This window comes from Pongo pygmaeus, chromosome 2 (genome assembly GCF_028885625.2).
Source record: "Pongo pygmaeus isolate AG05252 chromosome 2, NHGRI_mPonPyg2-v2.0_pri, whole genome shotgun sequence".
NCBI classification, from domain to species: Eukaryota; Metazoa; Chordata; class Mammalia; order Primates; family Hominidae; genus Pongo; species Pongo pygmaeus.
The window spans coordinates 119,953,184-119,974,955 of record NC_085930.1 but is presented as its reverse complement, the minus strand read 5'-3'; the positions used below and the strand labels follow the sequence as shown (position 1 = coordinate 119,974,955).

At 35.3% G+C, this 21,772-nt stretch overlaps 1 protein-coding gene across 2 annotated transcripts in view; it reads left to right on the top strand.

Annotated features, from left to right (window-relative positions):
• Positions 1-21,772, top strand: part of PDCD6IP (programmed cell death 6 interacting protein) — a 71,848-nt gene that overhangs the window by 29,678 nt on the left and 20,398 nt on the right. Inside the window, exons 5-12 of one of the 2 annotated variants that reach the window (XM_054483477.2) lie at positions 513-666; positions 1,808-1,908; positions 4,191-4,307; positions 11,413-11,635; positions 13,624-13,747; positions 17,007-17,184; positions 19,222-19,333; positions 20,540-20,709. In XM_054483477.2, coding sequence (XP_054339452.1) covers positions 513-666; positions 1,808-1,908; positions 4,191-4,307; positions 11,413-11,635; positions 13,624-13,747; positions 17,007-17,184; positions 19,222-19,333; positions 20,540-20,709 — 1,179 coding nt within the window. Of the gene's footprint in view, positions 1-512; positions 667-1,807; positions 1,909-4,175; positions 4,308-11,412; positions 11,636-13,623; positions 13,748-17,006; positions 17,185-19,221; positions 19,334-20,539; positions 20,710-21,772 lie in introns of both variants that reach the window. The other variant, XM_054483476.2, reaches the window with a different exon arrangement.

Genomic DNA, 21,772 nt, shown 5'->3' with positions numbered 1-21,772 from the left:
CATTTCACTAGCGAGCTCTGAAGGCCAGACAGAAATCACTAACAATGGGTAGTAATGCTGTTCCTCAGAGGACTAGATGTATGTACTATCTGGGGTGTCCCCTAACTACGGCATGTTTAATTATTTGAAAGATGAATTTGTTTGGGACCAAAGCAAGAGCATTGCAGTACTAAAAATATTTTAATGTTTATCCCTGCCTCTATTCTCATGTTAATTTTGAGGAAGTATATCTAAAAATAGTTTAATCAGATTGTTCCATTAGTTTACTTTGTTTTTCCTTGTAATTTACTTTTAATCTTTGTTAAATCTCTTGTTACGCTATAGAGTTTTAGAAAGATAACCTTATTGTCTGTAGGTCAGATGTTTTAGATTGGTTTTGCATAATATAAAAATTTAAATATATTAACTCTTCACTGAGTTAACATTTGAAATGACTTTTATATGTAACAGTAGGAAATTAAGTCTTGCTGAGTTCCTATAGATTTTAAAGAAATTCTTTTTCCCCCCTTTAGTTTGCTAGTGGTGCCTTTTTACATATTAAAGAGACGGTTTTATCTGCCTTAAATCGAGAGCCTACCGTGGACATATCTCCAGATACTGTTGGGACCCTCAGTCTTATTATGCTGGCACAGGCTCAAGAAGTATTTTTTTTAAAAGCCACAAGAGGTAACTCCAATTTGTCTTTTTGTTGCATGTGAAAAGAAGTGATAAGGCTTTTAAATTAAGAAAGTGATTAGAATATAATATGTTCAATGTCGAGCTTTCCTTCTTGAACTTGATACAGGAATTATGGAAAATTTTCAGCTATCCTTTTCTGAATTTGTGGCACAAATTTACATTTAAGAATGTAGGCTGTGTTTGAAGTCATGAAATGGATCTTCAGTAATTGTCTTTAAACACTGCATTCTGGGATAGTATTTATGTATGTTTTTAACGTGTCAGACATTTATTCGCAAATATTTATTGAGTACTTACTCTGTGCCAGTCACTGTTCTAGTTTCTAGATAAATGGAGTTAGAAAACAACCTTATGTTTTGGTGATGGGAGAGATGATAAGCAAGAATTAAGTAGACAGGATAATTTCATAAATAATTGCTATAAGATTTCAGTAATAATTGCTATAAAAAATAAGAAAGAATTATATGATAGTGGCTGGTGGTATGGTTATGGGATAGGGATGTAGGGGAAGCTGGGCTAATTTTAGATTCATTAGTCAAGAAGGCTTTCTTTCAGGAGGTCCTCTTTAAAGTAGACCTAAATGACAAGAAGGAGTCATCCAGGCACAGTCCCTGGCCCTGGGAATGAGGGAATAAGAATAATTCTTATAAGCCATATAAGTTAGCATGAGAGATTGAAATACGGGCTGAATATGTAATATGGGCTGAAACTGAAAATAAGAGATAAGTCATCATGTGGAAGAAATAGGAATTGGAATACTTTTATAATAACAGCTTATATTGAGGTAGAATTTATATACACTAAAGTTCACCCTTCTAAGTATACAACATAAGATTTTTAGTATATTCATAGAGTTTTGATTACCACTATCTTATTTTAGAACATTACCATCATCCCAAAAAGAAGCTGTGTACCCATTAGCAGTCACCCCTCACTCCCCTTTCCCCCACTGCTGGCAACCACTAATCTATTTTGTCTGTTCTAAATTTTGTGCAGAAAATGTGATTTCATCAAGAAAGATGTTTTAAGATGCGTGTACATACTTGTGATCTCAGTTTTTATACTGAGACATGTCAGATTAGCTCATATTTATTTTAATTGTAATGGTTAACTTCATATTGTATTCCAGATAAAATGAAAGATGCCATCATAGCTAAATTGGCTAATCAGGCTGCAGATTATTTTGGTGATGCTTTCAAACAGTGTCAATACAAAGATACTCTCCCCAAGGTCAGTTATTGTTTTTATGAACACTTGCTTACTTTGCATGTGGAAATATTTAGACTTTTTTATGTATAAGAAGCAAGTTGAAATTTATAAAGAAATTTGAAGTTTTAATAGAGTTATCTGAAGTATATAGTAGAAATAGTTTTTTTTTTTTTTTTTTTTAATTTAAGATGCATGAACAATTCTTTTATGTTTAGGGGATGCCTTTGTCTTTACCTTTTACTAAACTTGTTTTTCCAAGCTAGAACTCTTTCTGGAAAATGTTGACCATCTGTTTTCAATACTTTTATCAAATCAAGGCATTGTGTAGTTCTGAATCATTGGTGATTTGGTACAAGCGTGTATACTTGAGCATGTTGATTATTCACACTTTTAATTATTGTCCTGTTTTCTTAAAGATGAGCCTTAAAGCGCAAAAACAGACATAAAGAAAAAAGGAAAAGAAAACTTAACAAATTCATCTGATACTTTGATTAGAATTCAGTTTTGCCAACAGGGATAAAAAATTGGGCTGCTAATGGACAGCTAAGGAAAAGCAACCATCTTAAACCACATATCACAGGAAGTATAATGTTTTAATGTAAACCTTTCTGAAGTGACAATTGAAAAGACTATTCAGTGATGATCATTTGTTAATGACAAAGCAAATCACTAGTAAATATGGAATGATTAGTAAAGAAAACTTAAAGATTGAGTGAAATATATGTTTCAACTACTTCCTTCAGAAATGTTCAAGGAATTAGTTTCATCATATGGTATCTGTTACATGATTTTTTTTGGTAGGGGAATTTATTGTTTTATAAGTCATATTCAGGAATCTTTGTACATTAAAAAATTGCAGACAACTTGGGGGTGAAGTAAAAATGCACATAAGTGCATTAACAGTACTTATTACTCAGAAAATGATCAATAAGGAATTAATGTGACGATTCCTGGGGATTTAAGATACACCAAGAGCCTAGTAGAAATTTGCCCAGGACTCTTGGTTATTAACAGCCTTCCTCTTAAAAAGAGACTTGGGATCTCCTCTCATGTTTTTTTCATCTGAAAGACCTCATGTTCAGCTGCACAGTGTTCCGTTACATCCTGTTGGGCCATTAGTTCAGTCCTGTCATGGAGAGAAGAAAGTCACCTACAAAGACTTGGAAGCTACCTCTGCAGCATTCCTGGTATTCCTTGAAAATCTCCTGTTTCAGAACCAAGTTGCTCCAGCCTTACCCTGAGAACTGGCATGAGTGTAGTTTGAAATTTAGATGTCTTTTATTTTTTCCTTTTTACTAATAAAGCTCATAAGGTATTTTCATATTCTAGTTATAAAACTGAAAAGTCTGCAAGTAGTGATCCAGGAAGGTAGGAAATTATTCCCTGGGAGACAGGAAAGCACACAAGGTAGTAATTCAGTTTTTGATTCTCTTACATTTTTTGTTTAGATAGTGATTGTCTAGCCTAATTCCTTGGATTTTTTTAATATCATATACTTCCTAAAAGCAGTGAGGTTACAGGTTAGATTTTGACGTTTTGGAAGAGCCACTACTAGTATAATTGCTTTCCTGCTTTATGTCTTTGGATCTTTTGAAATTAATTTTGACTGGAATTATTTTCAAAACAAATAGGCAAAATAACACTTTATCATTATCACTGGTCATATACTTAGTGCATTTGTCTATGATATGTTTTTGAGTATATGATACTGAAATATTAGTGTTATCTATGATACTAAATCATTTTTATATGGCTAAAATCATCTTTAGTAAGAACCCTCTTAGGATATGAATTTATGAGAATTTACTGTCTTTTTTTTAAAACATGATGAAACAGTCATCTATAGAGCAATTTCATTAGTATATGTGAGTAATGATGGTTTAGTTAACTCTACAGGCTGGGTAAGGGCTCATAAGAAAGCTTCTAAAGCCCTGTGCTTGGTGTTCCTCTGTGAATGTCCATTCTACTTCTCTTTCTAATAATGCATGCTTTTCTTTCTTTTTGTAAACAAAATGTTGACTTCATGGCTCAATTAAAGAGAATTGTAAAAACCTAAATTGGCTTCAGTTAACAGTTAAAAAAAACCCCTTCAATTGGAAGAAAAAAAATTTAATTCATAGATTTCAATCCACACAAAATCATGTTGTCTTCTCTGTTTACACCTAATGACTAACCTTAATCTCTAAACCATTAATGGGGTGATTCTAATTTCTGTCTTCTTTTCCTTTTTCTTCCTGCATCCCATGTTGTCTGTGGTGGTTTGTGTGGTTGGACTCTCCCCTGGTCAGTATTTTTATTTCCAGGAGGTGTTCCCTGTCTTGGCTGCCAAGCACTGTATCATGCAGGCCAATGCTGAGTACCATCAGTCTATCCTGGCAAAACAGCAGAAGAAATTTGGAGAAGAAATTGCAAGGTTACAGGTGAGTCTCTTGGTAATAAATATTTAAGTAAGTAACTTGGATCTCTCTTTTTTTTCCTAGTGAGATTTCCAAGTTTGCCCATAAAAACGTTTCCCGTTCATCACCCCTATCAGCAGCGACAAGTGATTGTTTTTATCTTTAGACTTTACTGCATGTTTTTTTGAGGTCTCATATTTTATCTAAAAAATTGATGCAAAATTTGCATTCAATTCTCTTTTTTATCCATGTTTATTTTAATGTAAAAATAATTCTAAATTAATTGCCATCTCCAGATTGTTTTTGTCTTTAGACTTTACTGCATGGTTTATTGAGGTCTCATATTTTATCTGAAAAATTCATGCAAAATTTGCATTCAGTTCTCTTTTTTATTCATGTTTATTTTAGTGTAAAAAAAATTCTAAATTAATTGCCATGCTCCAGGAGTATGTGTAGTGTTTAACTTGTGGCCTGTTCTTTGTCTAAACTGGGGCATATACTTCCACAACTTGAGAAGGACAGTGGAGAGATGTGTGTGCATATATCTATCTATCTGTCTGTCTGTCTATCTATCTATCTATCTATCTATCTATCTATCTGTCTTGTGAACAGCAGAGTACCTTCTATGCAGTTGTGTTCATACTGTTGGTATTGGGGTTGTCAGAAACTTGCTGTGACATTATGGCACCTGAGGCAACTTGCCAGCAGGAGCAAGAGCTGTTTGTATGAGTTGTTTGTGTTTTGAGTATTGGTAGACAGAGGATAGAAAGATGACTTATGGCATTTGAGTTAGGGAAGTTTAAATATGTACTGATTTTTAGAAGATACTATGGATGTCTTGGTTCATTTTGTGCTATTATAGCAGAATACCACAGACTGGGTAATTGATAAAGAACAGAAATTTGTCACAATTCTGAAGGCTGAGAAGTCCAATATCAAGGTGCTGGCACCTGGTGAGGGCCTTTGTGTTGTGTTACCCGTGGTGAAATGTAGAAGGGCAAGAGAGTGCTAGTGAGTGAGAGAGAGCAAGAGGGAGCCGAACTGCTCAGTGAAGCCCCTCTCTTGATAACTAACCCTCTCCCGTGATAATGACATTTATCTATTCATGAGGGCAGAGCCCTCTTGACCTAATCACCTCTTATTATGCCCCTACGTCCCAACACTTTGGGATTGGGAACACATGAACTTTGGGGGACACATTCAGACCATAACAATGGAAATGTCGTTTAGGAGGTTCAGATTAATTAATTAGCCTTTTCATGGGAAAACATTTCACAGTGACCAAATCAGAGAAAGACTTTTTAAAAAAGTCAGATCCAGATGTGTCTGGGGCTTCACTTTGATTACAGTAACTTAGATTTATATATACAAATGATTCTGAACAAGGAATTTGTGGGAAGGATTCTTTTTTTTAAGGCTAGCATATTTAAATTATAAGTTTAGTTTCTTTATTTTCTGGTTTCTGGGACTATTAGATTTAGGTAAGCCCATATTTAGTCTCTATAATAAATCAGTCAGAGAAAGAACTCCTTTTGAAATTTAATCTCATTTTTAAGTACCCCTGAAAAAGGAAACTATTTCAAATTCACACAATGGGAGGGAGGTAAAGACTTTTCCTCAGTTATAGACACATAGATTTTGCAGCTTTAGTTTTACAGCTTTAGTTATAGGTTAAAGTTAAGACAGAAGTTGGGTGTGATGGCACCTGCCTGTAGTCCAGCTACTTGGGAGGTTGAGGTGGGAGGATCGTTTGAAGCTAGTAGTTTGAGGCCAGCCTGGACAATATAGTGACACTCCTTCTCAAAAAAAAGTTAACACAGAACACACTCACTGATCCATATTTCAAAGAGCAGTTATTCTTTCCAGTAGGCATGAAATATTTTTTAATTGATTTGCACTCCCAAGAAGGCAAACAGAACAGACAAGAAGTTGACCAATAAACCATATTCGCTGTAGTTTCTCACTCAGTAGAGAATAATCCCCCATGATTCTGACGGAGATCTTAGGAGGTCACACTATTAAACCAACTTTCTAGTTATGGCTACTAGCAAAGAGAAATAACTTATTGGTCCTGTGCAAACCAGAAATGAAAATAAAATCACAATCAGGAAAATCAAAACAATAGATAAAATGGCAGCAAAGGTAAAATTACTGCTTGGAATCACTTCTGGGGCCAAGAAAAATTGTACCTGAGCTTAATACAGCTCATGAGTTGCACTTCTTGAACAGTGCAGTTTATGTGGCCCCAGAAGATGGATCTTCTTGGTCATCTTGGTGGATCTTTAAAGATGAAGAAATACAATTTTCAAAAAGATATAGAAACACACACACACATACACAGATATAAAAACATGACTCACATAGAATGACTACATGTCAAAGATTTATTTGACTCATTGATGAGGGACCTAGCAAGATTGTAAATCTGATTTTGTACAAGTATTGTTTTCTTAGTTATGATACTAGGTTATAGGTATTAAGGAGATTGTCCTTATAGAATACTTGCTGATGTGTTTAGGGATGAGGGCTCATAACATCTAACTTCAGTTTCAGATAGTGCTGCAATAAAAGAAAAAAGGTACGTGATTATGTGTTTGTATGGGAAAGGAATAGATAAAGCAAATGTGGCAAAATGGTAATTGTTGAACCTAGCTAATTATTTTGTGGGCTTGAAATTTTTCAAAATTGGGAAAACAGGTATATATAAGGTTATATAGTTCAATTCCTGTTCCTCTTTTTCCCTCTATCTTGTTCCCTCCATCCATTATTCCCACTGCCCCATAGTTAATTTCCATTAATTTCTTGTTTTTTTTTTTCTTTCTTTGAAATGGAAGCAAATATATACATACACAGCACACACACACACTTTGGACATTCTCACTTCTCATTCTTACTGAAGTGGTAGTATGCTATTAATATATACAGTGTTGTGTATCTTCTTTTCTCATATAACAGTGTATCCTGAAGATCTCTTCATCTTAATTCAGCAATAGGGAGACCATCCTTAGAGCTGCATTGTACTTCACTGTGTAAGCTACAGTTTATTGCTGTCTCCTATTGCTGGATACTTGAATGTTTCCAAGATGCACTATTATAAACAATGCTACAGTAAAAAATCACGTACACAAGTTATCTTATACTTCAGCAGGTGTCTTAGCTTAGGCTGCCATAAGAACACCATAAACTGGGTGGTTTAAACAACAGAAATTTATTTTCTGATAGTTCTGGAGCCTGGAAATCCAAGGTCAGGGTGCCAGTATGGTCATATTCTGGTGAGATTTACAGATGGCCTTCTCTCTGTGTCCTCATATGGTGAACAGGAAGAGGAAGCCCTCTGGTGTCTCTTCTTGTAAGGGAACTAATCCTCTATGAGGCTCCACCTTCATGACCTCATCTAAACCCCATTATTTTCCAAAGGTCCCATGTTCAAATACCATCACATTAAGAGTTAGGGATTCAAAATACGAAATTTAGGGAGCACAGTCTCGTACATAGCAGCAGGTGTATCTTAAACAAATTAATAGAAATGGGATTGCCAATAGCAAAATATAAATACGTCTGTAATTTGTTACATATTTGGATTGTTGATCCACTTGGAATTTATCCTGATGTGTGGTGCTAGATATGGATCCAGTTTTTAAAGTCTTCCAAATGGCTAGAAAGTTGTCCCCAAACCATTTATTGTAATAGCCTTGTTTACCTCACTGATCTGAGATTCTGACTTTATCACACATTAGATTCACAGTATATATTGGGATCTATTTCTGCTTTTATTGTTTCATTGACTTGTTTATCTGTTCATACTCTAGTTCCATATCATTTTAGTTATTTATACTTTAGACTGTTTTAATGTCTGATAGGTATTATCTCTCATTTTTTGAATTTTTCTGCCTGTCCTTGCTTGTTTCCTGAATTTTGTCATTTTCTGAATTTTCCTGACTATTCTTGCATATGTTTCTTCATATGAATTTTCTTTTGTTTAACTATGATGGAAAACATATATAAAAGTGTAGTTGTATAACTATGATGGTCAAACATATATAAAAGTATGAATCATTGAATTTCTGTTACCCAACTTAAGTGATTATCAGTATTTTGCTATTTTGTGTTTTAGTTATTTCTCCTTTCCTCCTTATTTTTTTGGAGTATTTTACAACTATCTCACGTATCATTTGATTCTTAAGTTTTTTAGCCTGTGTCTCTAAGAGATAAAGATTTAAAAAAATTAAAAAACAAAAATTTAAAAAATTAAGAAATTTTGCTAGATGGGTCATTATCCCAATCTAGCAAAATTAATATTAATATGAATTAGTAGTTAATAGTCATAATCCAGTATTATCCACATCTAGTTTTGTTTTCCCTGATTTTTTACTCAGGGGTCTTGGTTTGTTCAAATCAGGATCCACACAAAGTCCTCACTTTGCATTTGATTGATATGCCCTCTAAATCTTTAATTTGTAACAGCCTCCTCCTTCCCAACTTCTGTGTTGTTTTCTTCACTTTTTGTTGTTCTGTATGTTTTTTACTATGATTTCTGTGATGTCCGTTTTCCCTTTTGCTCCTTGTATAAATGTCTCAGTCTTGCTTTCTTAAATACATTTGGATTTTTCTTTACTTTTGTGAGTTCTGTCACTTTCTGTTTCATATTCTTTTGCTATTTGGCTATCACTCACTCTAGTTTGGGCCATCCAGTCCTCTGTTCTTTTGGTACTGTCATTGTGTTCTTAAGTGTTTTAGTTTAGTTTAGTTTTTAGCATGCTGTTTTCATCTACTTTGCGGCAATATTTCTTTGGTGAGCTTTCATTATCTACTGGAAAGATATACTGCTTGTTTTCAGTTTTTTCCTTATCGTTTTTTTGTATTGAGAGATGAGTTGCTTTTTCAGTTACTTATGTTTGAATGAGATTGATTTTGCTGGAGGTTCCTGTGTGGGGAAATGGGCAGGGTTAGCTTTACAAGCATCATTGTGTTAAGGGCTCCCTCCTAAGGTCCACTTCTCTGGCTCTTAAAGGCTACCCTGGATTAAGAAGAATCCCACTACCTCTGTACCTGTGCTTCCCTGAATTCCTCACAGCCTTTGCATTTCAAGTTGATGCATCTACTTTTAGGGTTTATATTTTGCTGGCATTTTCTGAGTGCTTATGCCCTTTCTTCTCCCTCCCTACGTTCCTGTTCTCTCTTTCTGCTCCCCCTAGCAACCTTGTCTTTTTAGTTAATCTGTCTACTTCTTTTTCTCAGCAGCTCTCTTGGGATGAGGCCCCTCAGCATCACATTTTTTTCGTGGTTCCCTGGTGGCATGATAGGGGCCAGTTGGCTTTGCCTTTACCGTCACCTGGCAAGGTTTTCTCATCCTGTTTTGTTGTTTTCAGATTTGCTTAAAGTAGTTTTAACTTAGGGTGGCACCCTTAGCACTTCCCTTTCTTCCCCCTCTGTGTGTAGCATACCTACAGTTCTGGTACTAGTGTTTGCTCTTTGGGGGAGGGTTCAACCACATTTACAAATCAAATTTGATTTACAAATTTAAAAGTGATTTAAATTTGTGCAATTTCCCATTTCCTAGTTTACACTGAAGGGTAGCTTTTGTTTTGTTTTGGTTATCTTTCTCTAAGCATGATACCAGCTTTGGAGGTTAAGATTTTTATCATGTTAAGGAACTATAATTTCTATTTTACTAAGATTTTAAAAAATCAAGAATATTGAATTTTATCAAATACTTTTTCAACATCTATGGAGAAATTTGATTTTTTAACTTATTATTTTGGAGAATTATATAAGTAGATTTTCTAGTATTAAACCGTTTTTGTATTCTTGTTATTTTGGTGTTTTAGACTTGCCTTATCTCTTCATCTGGTCATTTTATAGATGTAGAAGCTTTCTATATGCCTGAGAATATAATATATTCTCTATTTGTGGAGTCTAGTGTTATGTCTGGTAAACCAAACTCGTTAATTGTGTTGCTCAAATCTTCTATAATCTTACACTTTTTTAAAAATCTGGTCCAGCCATTGCTGAGACAGATATGTTAAAATCTTCCACTTTGATTATGGGTAAATGTATCAATTTCTCATTATAATTGTTTATATAGATACTATTACATGCAAAATATAAGAAATTTTACATCTTTCTGGCAAATTGGCAAATATTAAAAGATTATGTATTATATTTATCCCTAATAATGCTTTTGGCCTTATTGTCTATTTTATATGGTGTCACTATATCTAATACCACCTAAATTTGTATGTGGCTTATGTTCATTTTTTTATAAGGCCAAACTTAAAAAAAAAAATTCTTACTGATGTTGACATGTTGTTCACTTCCTGTGTTGTTGGATAATTTTTTTCAGATCCACCTTTTCACTGAGAGTTAGGCCCTTTGAGGTTCCTGCCTTCATGTGAAGGAGTGAAAGAGGTGCATCTCAATTCTCTGTGTTGTGTGGTTTCAAGACCCTTGTTTCAGGTCTCCATGAGGGCCTTTAATAAGTTTTAATTGCTAATTCTTTGGATGTAGTAATAACCCAACAGCCAGACAGGGCACAGTGGCTCATGCCTGCAATCCCAGCACTTTGGGAAGCTGAGTTGGGCAGATCACTTAAGATCAGGAGTTGGAGACTGGCCTGGCCAATATGATGAAACCCAATGTCTACCAAAACATACAAAAATTAGCTTGGCGTGGGGGGTGCACGCCTGTAATTCTGGCTTCTTGGAAGGCTGAAGTGGGAGAATTGCTTGAACCTGGGAGGTGGAGGTCACAGTGAGCCGAGATCGCGCCACTGTGCTCCAGCCTGGGCGTCACAGAGTGAGACTCTGTCTAAAAAAAGAAGGAAAGAAAGAAAGAACCCAACAGCCAGCTTTCTTCGATGTCAGTTTATACTGATTGGCTCATGGATTTCTCTTATTATCTTGATAATTTGCCTGTGTGTTTATAGGGATAGCTGTTGTGTATTATCCTTCAGTTTTCGGGTATTTTGAGATTGGAGAATTTCCAGGTAATCCTGTCAGCCACATTGCTGGAAATGCAAGTCTTCAAATTAAAGATTTTTTTTTGAAACCAATGCTTAAATACTTGGTGGGGAAAGAGAAAGAAAATCACCTCCCTCTTTTTTTTTTGTTGTTGACATTTTTCTTTTTAGCATGCAGCAGAACTGATTAAAACAGTGGCATCTCGCTATGATGAATATGTTAATGTGAAGGATTTTTCTGACAAAATCAATCGTGCCCTTACTGCAGCAAAGAAGGATAATGACTTCATTTATCATGATCGAGTTCCAGACCTTAAAGATCTAGATCCTATTGGCAAAGCCACACTTGTGAAATCTACCCCAGTCAATGTACCCATCAGTCAGAAATTTACTGGTATGTCAGTTATTCAGACACACTTTAATCTCATTTTTCTCTAGTTTACTCTGTTTTTCCTAGCTAAAAATCACATAATTGCTGTTGTATGCTTTGAATATAATTTGTATTCCTGTTGTTTAAAATGAGTATGAGAATAAATATTGTGTCAGTGCAATGTTAAGATGGAAAGTAAACAATAATAAAGCATATGTAAAGTATACAATAGTTAGAAGACTTGAAACTGTGTGTTTGATTAAGACTGTAGCACTTGTCATTTTGTTAACGTAACATTTGTTATTTAAGATGCTGCCATTAAAAATAAACAAATATGGCCGGATGTGGTGGCTCACACCTGTAATCCTAGCACTTTGGGAGGCTGAGATGGGTAGATTGCTTGAGCTCAGGAGTTAGAGACCAGCCTGCGCAACTGGCGAAACCCTGTCTCTACCAAAAAAAAAAAAAAAAAAAAAAAAAAAATTGGCATGGTGGTGCATGCCTGTGGCTTTAGCTACTCTGGAGGCTGAGGTGGGAGGCTCGTTTGAGCCCAGGAGGTGGAGGTTGCAGTGAGCTGAGACTGTGCCCACCATACTCCAGCCTGGGTGACAGAGTGAGATCTTTTCTCAAAAATAAATAAATAAATAAATAAAATAAAATAAATATAAATATAAACCACAAAAATATTTCTTTTTTTTTCTTTTTTTCTTTTTTTTTGAGACGGAGCCTTGCTCTTGTTGCCCAGGCTGGAGTGCAATGGCGCTATCTCCCTCACTGCAACCTCTGCCTCCTGGGTTCAAGTGATTCTCCTGCCTCAGCCTCCCGAGTAGCTGGGACTACAGGCGCCCGCCACCTCGCCCAGCTAATTTTGTATTTTTAGTAGAGACGGGGTTTCTTCGTGTTGGTCAGGCTGGCCTGAAACTCCCCACCTCAGGTGATCCACCTGCCTCGGCCTCCCAAAGTGCTGGGATTACAGGCATGAGCCACTGTGCCCGGCCTATTTCTTTAAACATGTAAACTTCTGGAGTGGTATTTGTATGAGATAAATAAATGTTACTATATTGTAGATGTATACAACAGATGGTAGCCTCTAGCTGAGATTCCAAGGAGAATATTCTGTTACTGGGAAAGGGTGATTATATATTTATTTAGCAAACACAAAGTGTTTACCATGTGCCAGGCACTCTTTAAGCACTTTACAAATATTAGCTGATTAGTTTTCAGAAGTGCCCTGAGATGGGTACTGTTATTATCCCTATTTCATGAGGATACTGATGCACAGAGTGGTTAAGTAATTTCCTCAAGGTCACATAGCTAGGAAGTGTTGGAGCCAGAAATGGAATCCTGCTGTCGTGACCCATTCAGTCAATTTTTTTTTTTTTTTTTTTTTTTGAGACTGAGTCTTGCTCTGTTGCCCAGGCTGTGGTGCAGTGGCGCAATCTCGGCTCACTGCAACCTCCGCCTCCTGGGTTCAGACGATTCTCCTGCCTCAGCCTCCCCAGTAGCTGGGACTACAGGCTCCTACCATTACACTGGCTAATTTTTGTATTTTTAGTAGAGATGGGGTTTCACTGAGTTGGCCAGACTGGTCTTGAACTTCTGACCTCAGGTGAGCCACCTGCCTCGGCCTCCCAAAGTGCTGGGATTATAGGTCTTAGCCACTGCTCCCAGCCCCTCATTCAGTTTAATCAACAAATGAACAGTGTCGCTGAAGATCCCTCAAACTCAGTGATGAACATATCTGAAAAAGTTAAAGAAAATTAAGTTCAAAGAAGAAACTTCATTGTCGCCATTGTCCATGAAGGTAGTGACCTAAAAATTCTCTTTATCATTATGCTTTAAATAGTGATTTAGTTTTGATCTTTAAATGTCAGTAGACTATTGATATTTTGATCTTTAAATATCAAATATTTATAGACTATGTGAATATTGGAAAGAAAATATAAACAGTCACTTTTACAGTTCGGGTTTTTGTCTTAACATTTTGTTGTAATTTCTCTTCCTAATTTTAGATCTGTTTGAGAAGATGGTTCCTGTGTCAGTGCAGCAGTCTTTGGCTGCCTATAATCAGAGGAAAGCCGATTTAGTTAACAGATCAATTGCTCAGATGAGAGAAGCCACCACTTTGGCAAATGGGTAGGTAGAGCTTAATTTTAGAGCCTAAAGTTTTCCGTTTGGTTGTTCTTTAGTTTATGAACATTTTAGTTTCTGAGCTTAGAGCTAAGTGTCAATAGTATGTAAAATAGAAAATGTAGACACACACTTAACAACTATTTTTGTTGGACACTGTATTTATGAAGCTCTAGCAAATATAGTTGGAAGAAATTATGGAAACAAGGTGAGGATATTTGACGAAAAATTTGTATTTTAAGAGATATTTATTTGGGGGAAATGAGAAGTAGAAATGAACTCAGATACATGGTATGTTTAGTGTTCTGAACCAATTTTTGTTTCTGATGGATTGAATACTAAGAAAATAATTCATTGGTTTAAAAAATTTTTAGGTATATTTTACACACACAAAATACACCTATTCTAAGTACGCAGTTCAATTATTATTATGTGTGTGTGTGTGTGTGTGTGTGTATATATATTTGTGTGTGTGTGTGTATATATATTTGTGTGTGTGTGTGTATATATATTTATATATTTTTTTTTGTTTTTTTGGGAGAAGGTCTTATTGTCACCAGGCTGGAGTGCAGTGGTGTAAACACTAAACATGGCTCACTGCAGCCTCAACCTTCTGGGCTCAGGTGATCCTCCTGCCTCAGCCTCCTGTGTAGCTGAGGCCACAGGTGCAAGCCACCACACCTGGCTAATTTTTTTAATTTTTTTATAGAGACGAGATCTCACTTTGTTGCCCAGGCTGGTCTTGAACTCCTGGGTTCAAGTGATCCTCCTGCCTTGACCTCCCAAAGTGCTGGGATTACAGGCATGAGCCACCATGCTTGGTCATTTAGTTAGTTTTGATAAATGTATGTACCCATGTAACCGGCACTATGATTAAGATAGAGAACATTACTGTTACCCTAAAAAAACTCTCTCAGGCCCCTTTCCCAGTCCTTCTTCTTCTGGCCCCGGCCGCTATTGATCTGCTCCCTGTCTTAAGTTTAGTTTTACTTTTTATACAATTTAAAATACATGTAATCATTCTAGCATATACACATACAGTACTTACAGTATGTACAGTATATAGTTAGAATGTGTTTTGCTTTTTTTCACTTAGCCACTGTTTTTGAGATTCATCTATATTAAGTGTATCAGTTTCAGTCTTTTCTATGGCTGAGCAGTATTCCATTTTATGGTTATAGAGCAGTTTTCCATTTTGTGGTTATAGAGCAGTTTGTTAACTCTTTCACCTGTTAATGGACATTTCAGTTTCTGTGAACATTCATGTATAAATCTTCGTGTGGACATATTTTAGTTAGTTCTCTTGGGTAAATACTTAGGAGTGGAATTGTTAGGTTGTGTGGTTAGCATATTTAATTTTATACAAAATTGCCAGGTTGTTTTCCAAAGTGGTTGTTCCATTTTATATCCTATCTGCACTGTTTGAGAAATACAGTTGTTCTGCATCCTCACCAATACTTGGTATGTCAGTCTTTTTAGTTTTAGCTACTTTAGTGTGTGTGTGTAGCAGAATCTCACTGTGATTTAATTTGCGTTCTCCTAATTGCTAATGATACTGAACAGCTTTTCATGTGCTTACTAGCCATTCATATATTTTCTGTAAAATGTCTATTGAAATCTTTTTCTCAGTTTTTAAAACTGAGTTTTTCTTAATATTTAAAGAGTTCTTTACATATTTTGGAGGCAAGTCCTTTGTCAGATACATATAATTGAGAATATAGTTGACCCTGAGCAACGTGGGGTTATGGATGCTGACCCCCCTGCACAGTCAAATCTGCATTTAACTTCCGAGTGCCCAAAACTTAACTACTAATAGCCTGCTGTTGACCAGAAGCCTTACAGATAGCATAGTCAATTAACACATATTTTGTATATGTATTATATAGTATATTGTTATAATAAATAAGCTAGAGAAAAAATGCTATTAAGAAAATCATAAGGAAGAGAAAATATATTTACTATGATTAAATGGGAATGGATCATCATAAAGGTCTTCGTCCTTGTCTGTTTCAAGTTTGAGTAGGCTGAGGAAGAGGAGGAAGGAGGGTTGGTCTTGCTGTCTTACAGGTGGCAGAGGTGAAAGAGGTGAAAGTCCACATGTACATGTGGTTCAAATCTGTGTTGTTCAAGGGCCAACTGTATTTCTCTTGTAGTTGGCTTGCCTTTTCATGTTTTTAGTTTTGATTAATGCATGGGTTTTATCATCATTTTTCTCTAACAAGAAAGGAATGTAAGTTTACTCTAGCATATGATAAACAGGCAGTCTGAGATTTTACAGAGCTTATTTTCTGAGGAGTTCATTGTATTACATCATTTCATTTGCCTTTTTATAGTAGGTAGGGATATGTACCTCCCTTCCCCATCATGTAACTGAAATAACTGAGGAATTGTTATTGTGCTACAAAACTGAGAACAGATGAAGATTCTGTAATGAATACTTAGATAATCTATTTTCTGTTGACATTTTGCCTAGATGATGTGAAATTATAACTATTGATTCTGTTGAAAGAGAGCAAAAAAGAAAAAAATAACTATTTTGTGTATTGTTTCTGACTTGTTAGAGATGCTGTAACAATCAAAAGTATAAAAGACTGCTTTTTTAGGATAGAATTTTTGACTTTTAATTACTTAGACTGACAGAAGTTTGAACTGTAAGCCAACAATACCTAATATATTTTAATGCAGTCATAGTTTTTCTTATTTTTTGACTTTTTTTTTTTTTTTTTTTCTGAGACGGAGTCTCACTCTGTCGCCCAGGCTGGAGTGCAGTGGTGAGATCTCGGCTCACTGCAACCTTCGCCTCCTGGCTTCAGGTGATTCTTGTGCCTCAGCCTCCCAAGTAGCTGGGATTATAGGTACTCACCACTACGCCTGACTAATTTTTGTATTTTTAGTAGAGATGGGGTTTCACCATGTTGGCCAGGCTGGTCTCGAATTCCTGACCTCAGGTGATCCGCCCGTCTTGGCCTCCCAGAGTGCTGGGATTACAGGTGTGAGCCACTTCTCTAGCCTATTTTTTGGCTTTTAATTCTGAATTGTGAACTTCATTTTTTAATGATTTTGGTTTAATTTTATCAATCACTGATTTTTTTTTGTTTTTCTGTTAATCTTTGCTTTGCTTTTCATTGATAGGGCTTATCCAGTTTTTCTGGGTGCTAACTCCGTTGCCGTTGATTTGGTTATAGAAGATTAAATTAAATAAAGGAAATATTGATGAGTTAAATTGTTTTAGACTTCAATATAACATAGTATCTCATTTTTTCAGGGTGCTAGCTTCCCTTAATCTTCCAGCAGCAATTGAAGATGTGTCTGGAGACACTGTACCTCAGTCTATATTGACTAAATCCAGATCTGTGATTGAACAGGGAGGCATCCAGACTGTTGATCAGTTGATTAAAGAACTGCCTGAATTACTGCAACGAAATAGAGAAATCCTAGATGAGGTATGTTTTATAAGATTTGCTTTTCAAGTATAAACACTGTGATCCCTTGATGTCCAGCAGGGACTGGGACTGGAGACTTCCTCATTCTAGTACAGTGTAGTTAGTATTCATCACTTTGGTGAATTTACTGTGGCCCAGAGCCTTCTCTTTAGCATAAGAGAAATTCTGGTTGAGTGAGAATAGGTTTCATTCTTATCTTAAGGGTAAGTAAGTACACATTAATGAAACTCAAATGACCACTGTGTAAAACTAGTATACTGTGAGAAATCAACTGTCATACAAACTGTTCAGTCTTTGTAATTATTGATTTATTTTATACATAGCATGTAGCAAGATTTTTCTTTTTAATTTAATTTGTCTTAACCTGGAAGGTTAAACCCTTTAATTTATCCCTAATTTCTTAAAATATATTAAATATATTTATTTTATATTATTTATCTTATAATTCCAATATCTGTAGTTTTTGTGGGTTTGATTCTATGATTTGTAATTTTTGCTGATTCTTGCTTATGGTGGCTTGTTTTCTCTTGTGTTCAGTTTTTTTGTTAGTTTTTTAAAACTTTAAAAAATAGTTTCAGATTTACAGAGACTTTGCAAATTTAGTGTGGAAAGTTCCTGTATATTTTTCACCTAGCTTCCCTGAAAGTTAAAATCTTATGCGGTCATGGCATATTTGTTAAAACTAGGAAATTGACATTGGTACAGTATTATTACTCAGATTTTACCAGTTATTCCACCAGTGTTCCTCATTCTGTTCCAAGATCCAGTACAGAATACTGAATTGCATTTAGTGTTCAGTGAGTTTTAATTGCATTCATATTTCCTGTACTTATTTGTGGGAATTCATTGAGATCTGGGTTTAAGGTGAATTCTAGAAAGAATTTGTGTTTGCTTCTGCCATAAAAATGCATTATATACCTGGCACCTCCTCAAACTTAAGAGGTTTTTTCCTTTCTTTTATAATCTTTTAATTATAGTAGTAATTTATCTGAAGACTTTGTGTCACACAGATAGTGTGGTTTCTAGTCCCAAGTTCAGGGTTTTGATCAGGAATCTCAGATAATACTTCTTTTTTTTTTTCTTTTTTCTTTAGAGCCAAGGTCCAGAAAGGCATGTTTTCTTCTGTAGGGTAGTTTTCTGTTTTAAAAATTCATCCACTGAGAATCACCTATTTGGAAGTATACCAGTTTGAGGGTGGAGAGTGCTTTTGATCTGACCTCTCACCTTTTATTGTCCCTACCTATGTTTCTTGTTGACTTTTCATGTTCTAAATTCACAATCCAAGTCAATAGTGAACTACACAGCTGGTGAACTATGGATGGTGGGCCAATGCTGGCTTGTGGCCTACTTTTGTATGGTTCACTAGTTAAGGATAATTTTTATCTTTTTTAGAGCATTGTCAAAAAAGAAGAATTCTATGTACCATAGACTGTGGCCCACAAAACCTTAAATATTTACTCTGTGGTGTTTGACACAAGTTTGCTATTCTTTGTCCTAAGCTATCAGGGATTGTCATATATTGTTGGTGCTAGCACTGTGTCTACTGGTGGATTAGTATTTCCTTGTGTTTCTGGCCCCCTACTATCCTGTCATCTTATCTATGCATTAAAAAGGCATTTAAAAATATATTAAACATAATTTTCTGTTTGTTGTATTGGAATGAAAGTCTAAATCTTATTTTTTAATGTAATCAGTTTTCCCCTTTGTTTTGTTTATGGCTTCTATTTATTTATTTTAATCTTAAAACTTTCTTTAAATTGATATATGGATGTAAATAGTCTCTTATTTAGTCTTCCTTTTTTTTTTTTTTTTTTTTTACTGAGAAAGGTGATAGCTAATTCACCATTAAATTTATAAGACTTTTTGTTAAATGCATTATAACTTAGATGTCTGCAAGAAAAAAGTCAATTTATATTCTAACCTAGTATTCCCATCTCACCAAATTCTCACTTATATTGTGTATGAACATTTATTAAATGTATTAAAGTTTTTATACCAGAAATGACATTTCAGGGTTCTTTTTGCTTCCTTTTAAAGTCATTAAGGTTGCTGGATGAAGAAGAAGCAACCGATAATGATTTAAGAGCAAAATTTAAGGAACGCTGGCAAAGGACACCATCCAATGAACTGTATAAGCCTTTAAGAGCAGGTAAAAATGTGTATAAATGACCTTCGTTTGAATAAATTCCCAATTTCGACCCACATCTTTGCTTGATTAAATTAGGCTCAGTTGTAAATTCGTTTTTACCCAAACTGTTTTTCCTAAGTTTTAGTGTAAAGATTAAGAAAGTTCACAGAAGTAATCTGCCAATTGTCAGAAGTACAGATTTTTAAGAAGGGTATAAAGTGAAAAGTTAAAATGATCCTCCAACTTTCATTTTCTATTCCAAACTCTGTGCATATTTTATTTTATTTATTTTTTTTGAGACAAGGTCTCGTTCTGTCACTCAGGCTGGAGTGCAGTGGCAGGATCACAGCTCGCTGCAGCCCCAACCTCCAGGGCTCAGGCAATCCTTCTACCTCAGCCTCCTGAGTAGTTGACACTGTAGACATGTGCTACCATGCCCGGCTAATTTTTGTATTTTTTGCAGAGACGAGGTTTTACCATGTTGCCCCTGGCTTGTCTTGAACTCCTGGGCTCAAGTGATCCACCTGCCTCCACTTCCCAAAGTGATGAGATTACAGGCTTGAATCACCATGCCTGGCCCCTGCACATATTTTAAAAACATGAATGAGAGCATATTACATTTATGGCTTTGTAATTTTTTTTTCATTTAGTAGTGAATCCTGGGTGGTAAAAAAAAAAATGAGCTTTAAGTTATTTTAAGGACAAATTTATGCTTCTTAAGACTTTGATTATTAAGATTTTGTGCTTACTGAGGTAAATGCTGTCGTCATGGTGGCTGGAGATTAGTTTTATTTATCTTTGTAAAAAGTTTGTATATTATTGAGATTTTTCTAAAAATCTTTTTTTTTTTTTTTTTTTAAGTCACATTGCTCTTTTGAGAGAGGAATACTTTTAAAATAAATGGACCAATTTTTGGAGAGAATGATTTCTTCCTACATTCATGAGTTATAGGAAAAGATTAATATTAATTAGCTTTTATTTGGCAGATAGTAACCACCAAATGTATTTTAAGGTATGGCTATGCTTTTGATTTTATAAGTGATTTTGTCATCTTTCCAAAAGCGAGAACGCAAAGACTGTAAGGAGCTGTTTTTATTATTAAGTGAATTGGGGTCTGTAGAAGGGGAAGATAAGTAAAGTTGGAGACTAGAACTCAACATATAACCAGCCCATAAACGTTGCTGTTAGAATCACTTCTGTGCTCTGCAAACTTTTATTTTCTCCCAGAGGGAACCAACTTCAGAACAGTTTTAGATAAAGCTGTGCAGGCAGATGGACAAGTGAAAGAATGTTACCAGTCTCATCGTGACACCATCGTGCTTTTGTGTAAGCCAGAGCCTGAGCTGAATGCTGCCATCCCTTCTGCTAATCCAGCAAAGACCATGCAGGGCAGTGAGGTAAGAAGGGCACTTTCGTGTGGGTTGTCATCTGCTTAAGAAAACCACATTCAAGCCATTTTATATAATGAACTGCCAATTTCTTATTGTCATCTTTAAAAAAATGCAGAAATAAATTGGAGTTGTTATATTTAAAGTAGTATATAGACTGTGTAATAGGTAATTATACTAATATTAACTATCCTGTAATAGTAACTTCCATTTATTGAATGCCCTTTTTTGAACTAAATTTTAGATACTTCATAGGTCAACAGTATTTAATTTGGGTTTTATAAAAGGGAGAAGCTTGGAAGTACAGAAATTTCCTGAAATGAAAGGACTGGGTATGGCCAGATACACAAATTCTTTATTTCTTACATTATTCTATACTCCCTTCCACCTTGTTTCACCGGGACTACCTTTGACAGGAAGATTGACAAGGCGTGCATGTTAATAAATGGATAGCACCATCATGGTATTTCTACTGATGACAGGAAAGAGAAAATTGAATAGCAGGGCATCTGATTTGGAAAGTCCTAAAAGAAGAGAAAGTGCAAGTATAATTTAATGACCTATCACGGGGAGGTAGGGTAAGTTAGTAGGAAAAGATAGAGGTCCCAAATCTCTGCACAGGAAAACAAGCCAAAGGGCAAGAAATACTGCTGAAAACTTCTTGAAAAAAGTGAATTTCCTGGGATAGTAAGTTCTGAAAAGTATGAGTTTTGTTCCTTATTTGTCTTTCCATAGAAGCATTTTATATATTTCATATATTTATTCCAAGACCTACTGGATATCTGCTCTGTGTAAGGCACTATGGTAGGTACATTGGAAAATTAAGATACAAATTATACACAGGCTTTACCCTCAATTTATGATCCATTGTGGAATATTAGTCATGTACAAGGATGACTGTAACATAGGGAAGAAGTTTAAAAATGTCACAGGGAAAGTATAGGAAGTATGTTACTAGGATTTAGATGAAGTACTTAAATTTCAGTAATTTGGAGTAGTTCTCTTCAGATGCTTCTTAAGAGATTGGCACATTATGAGAAGAGTGGATAGGCAGAAAAAGTAAACGTGTAGG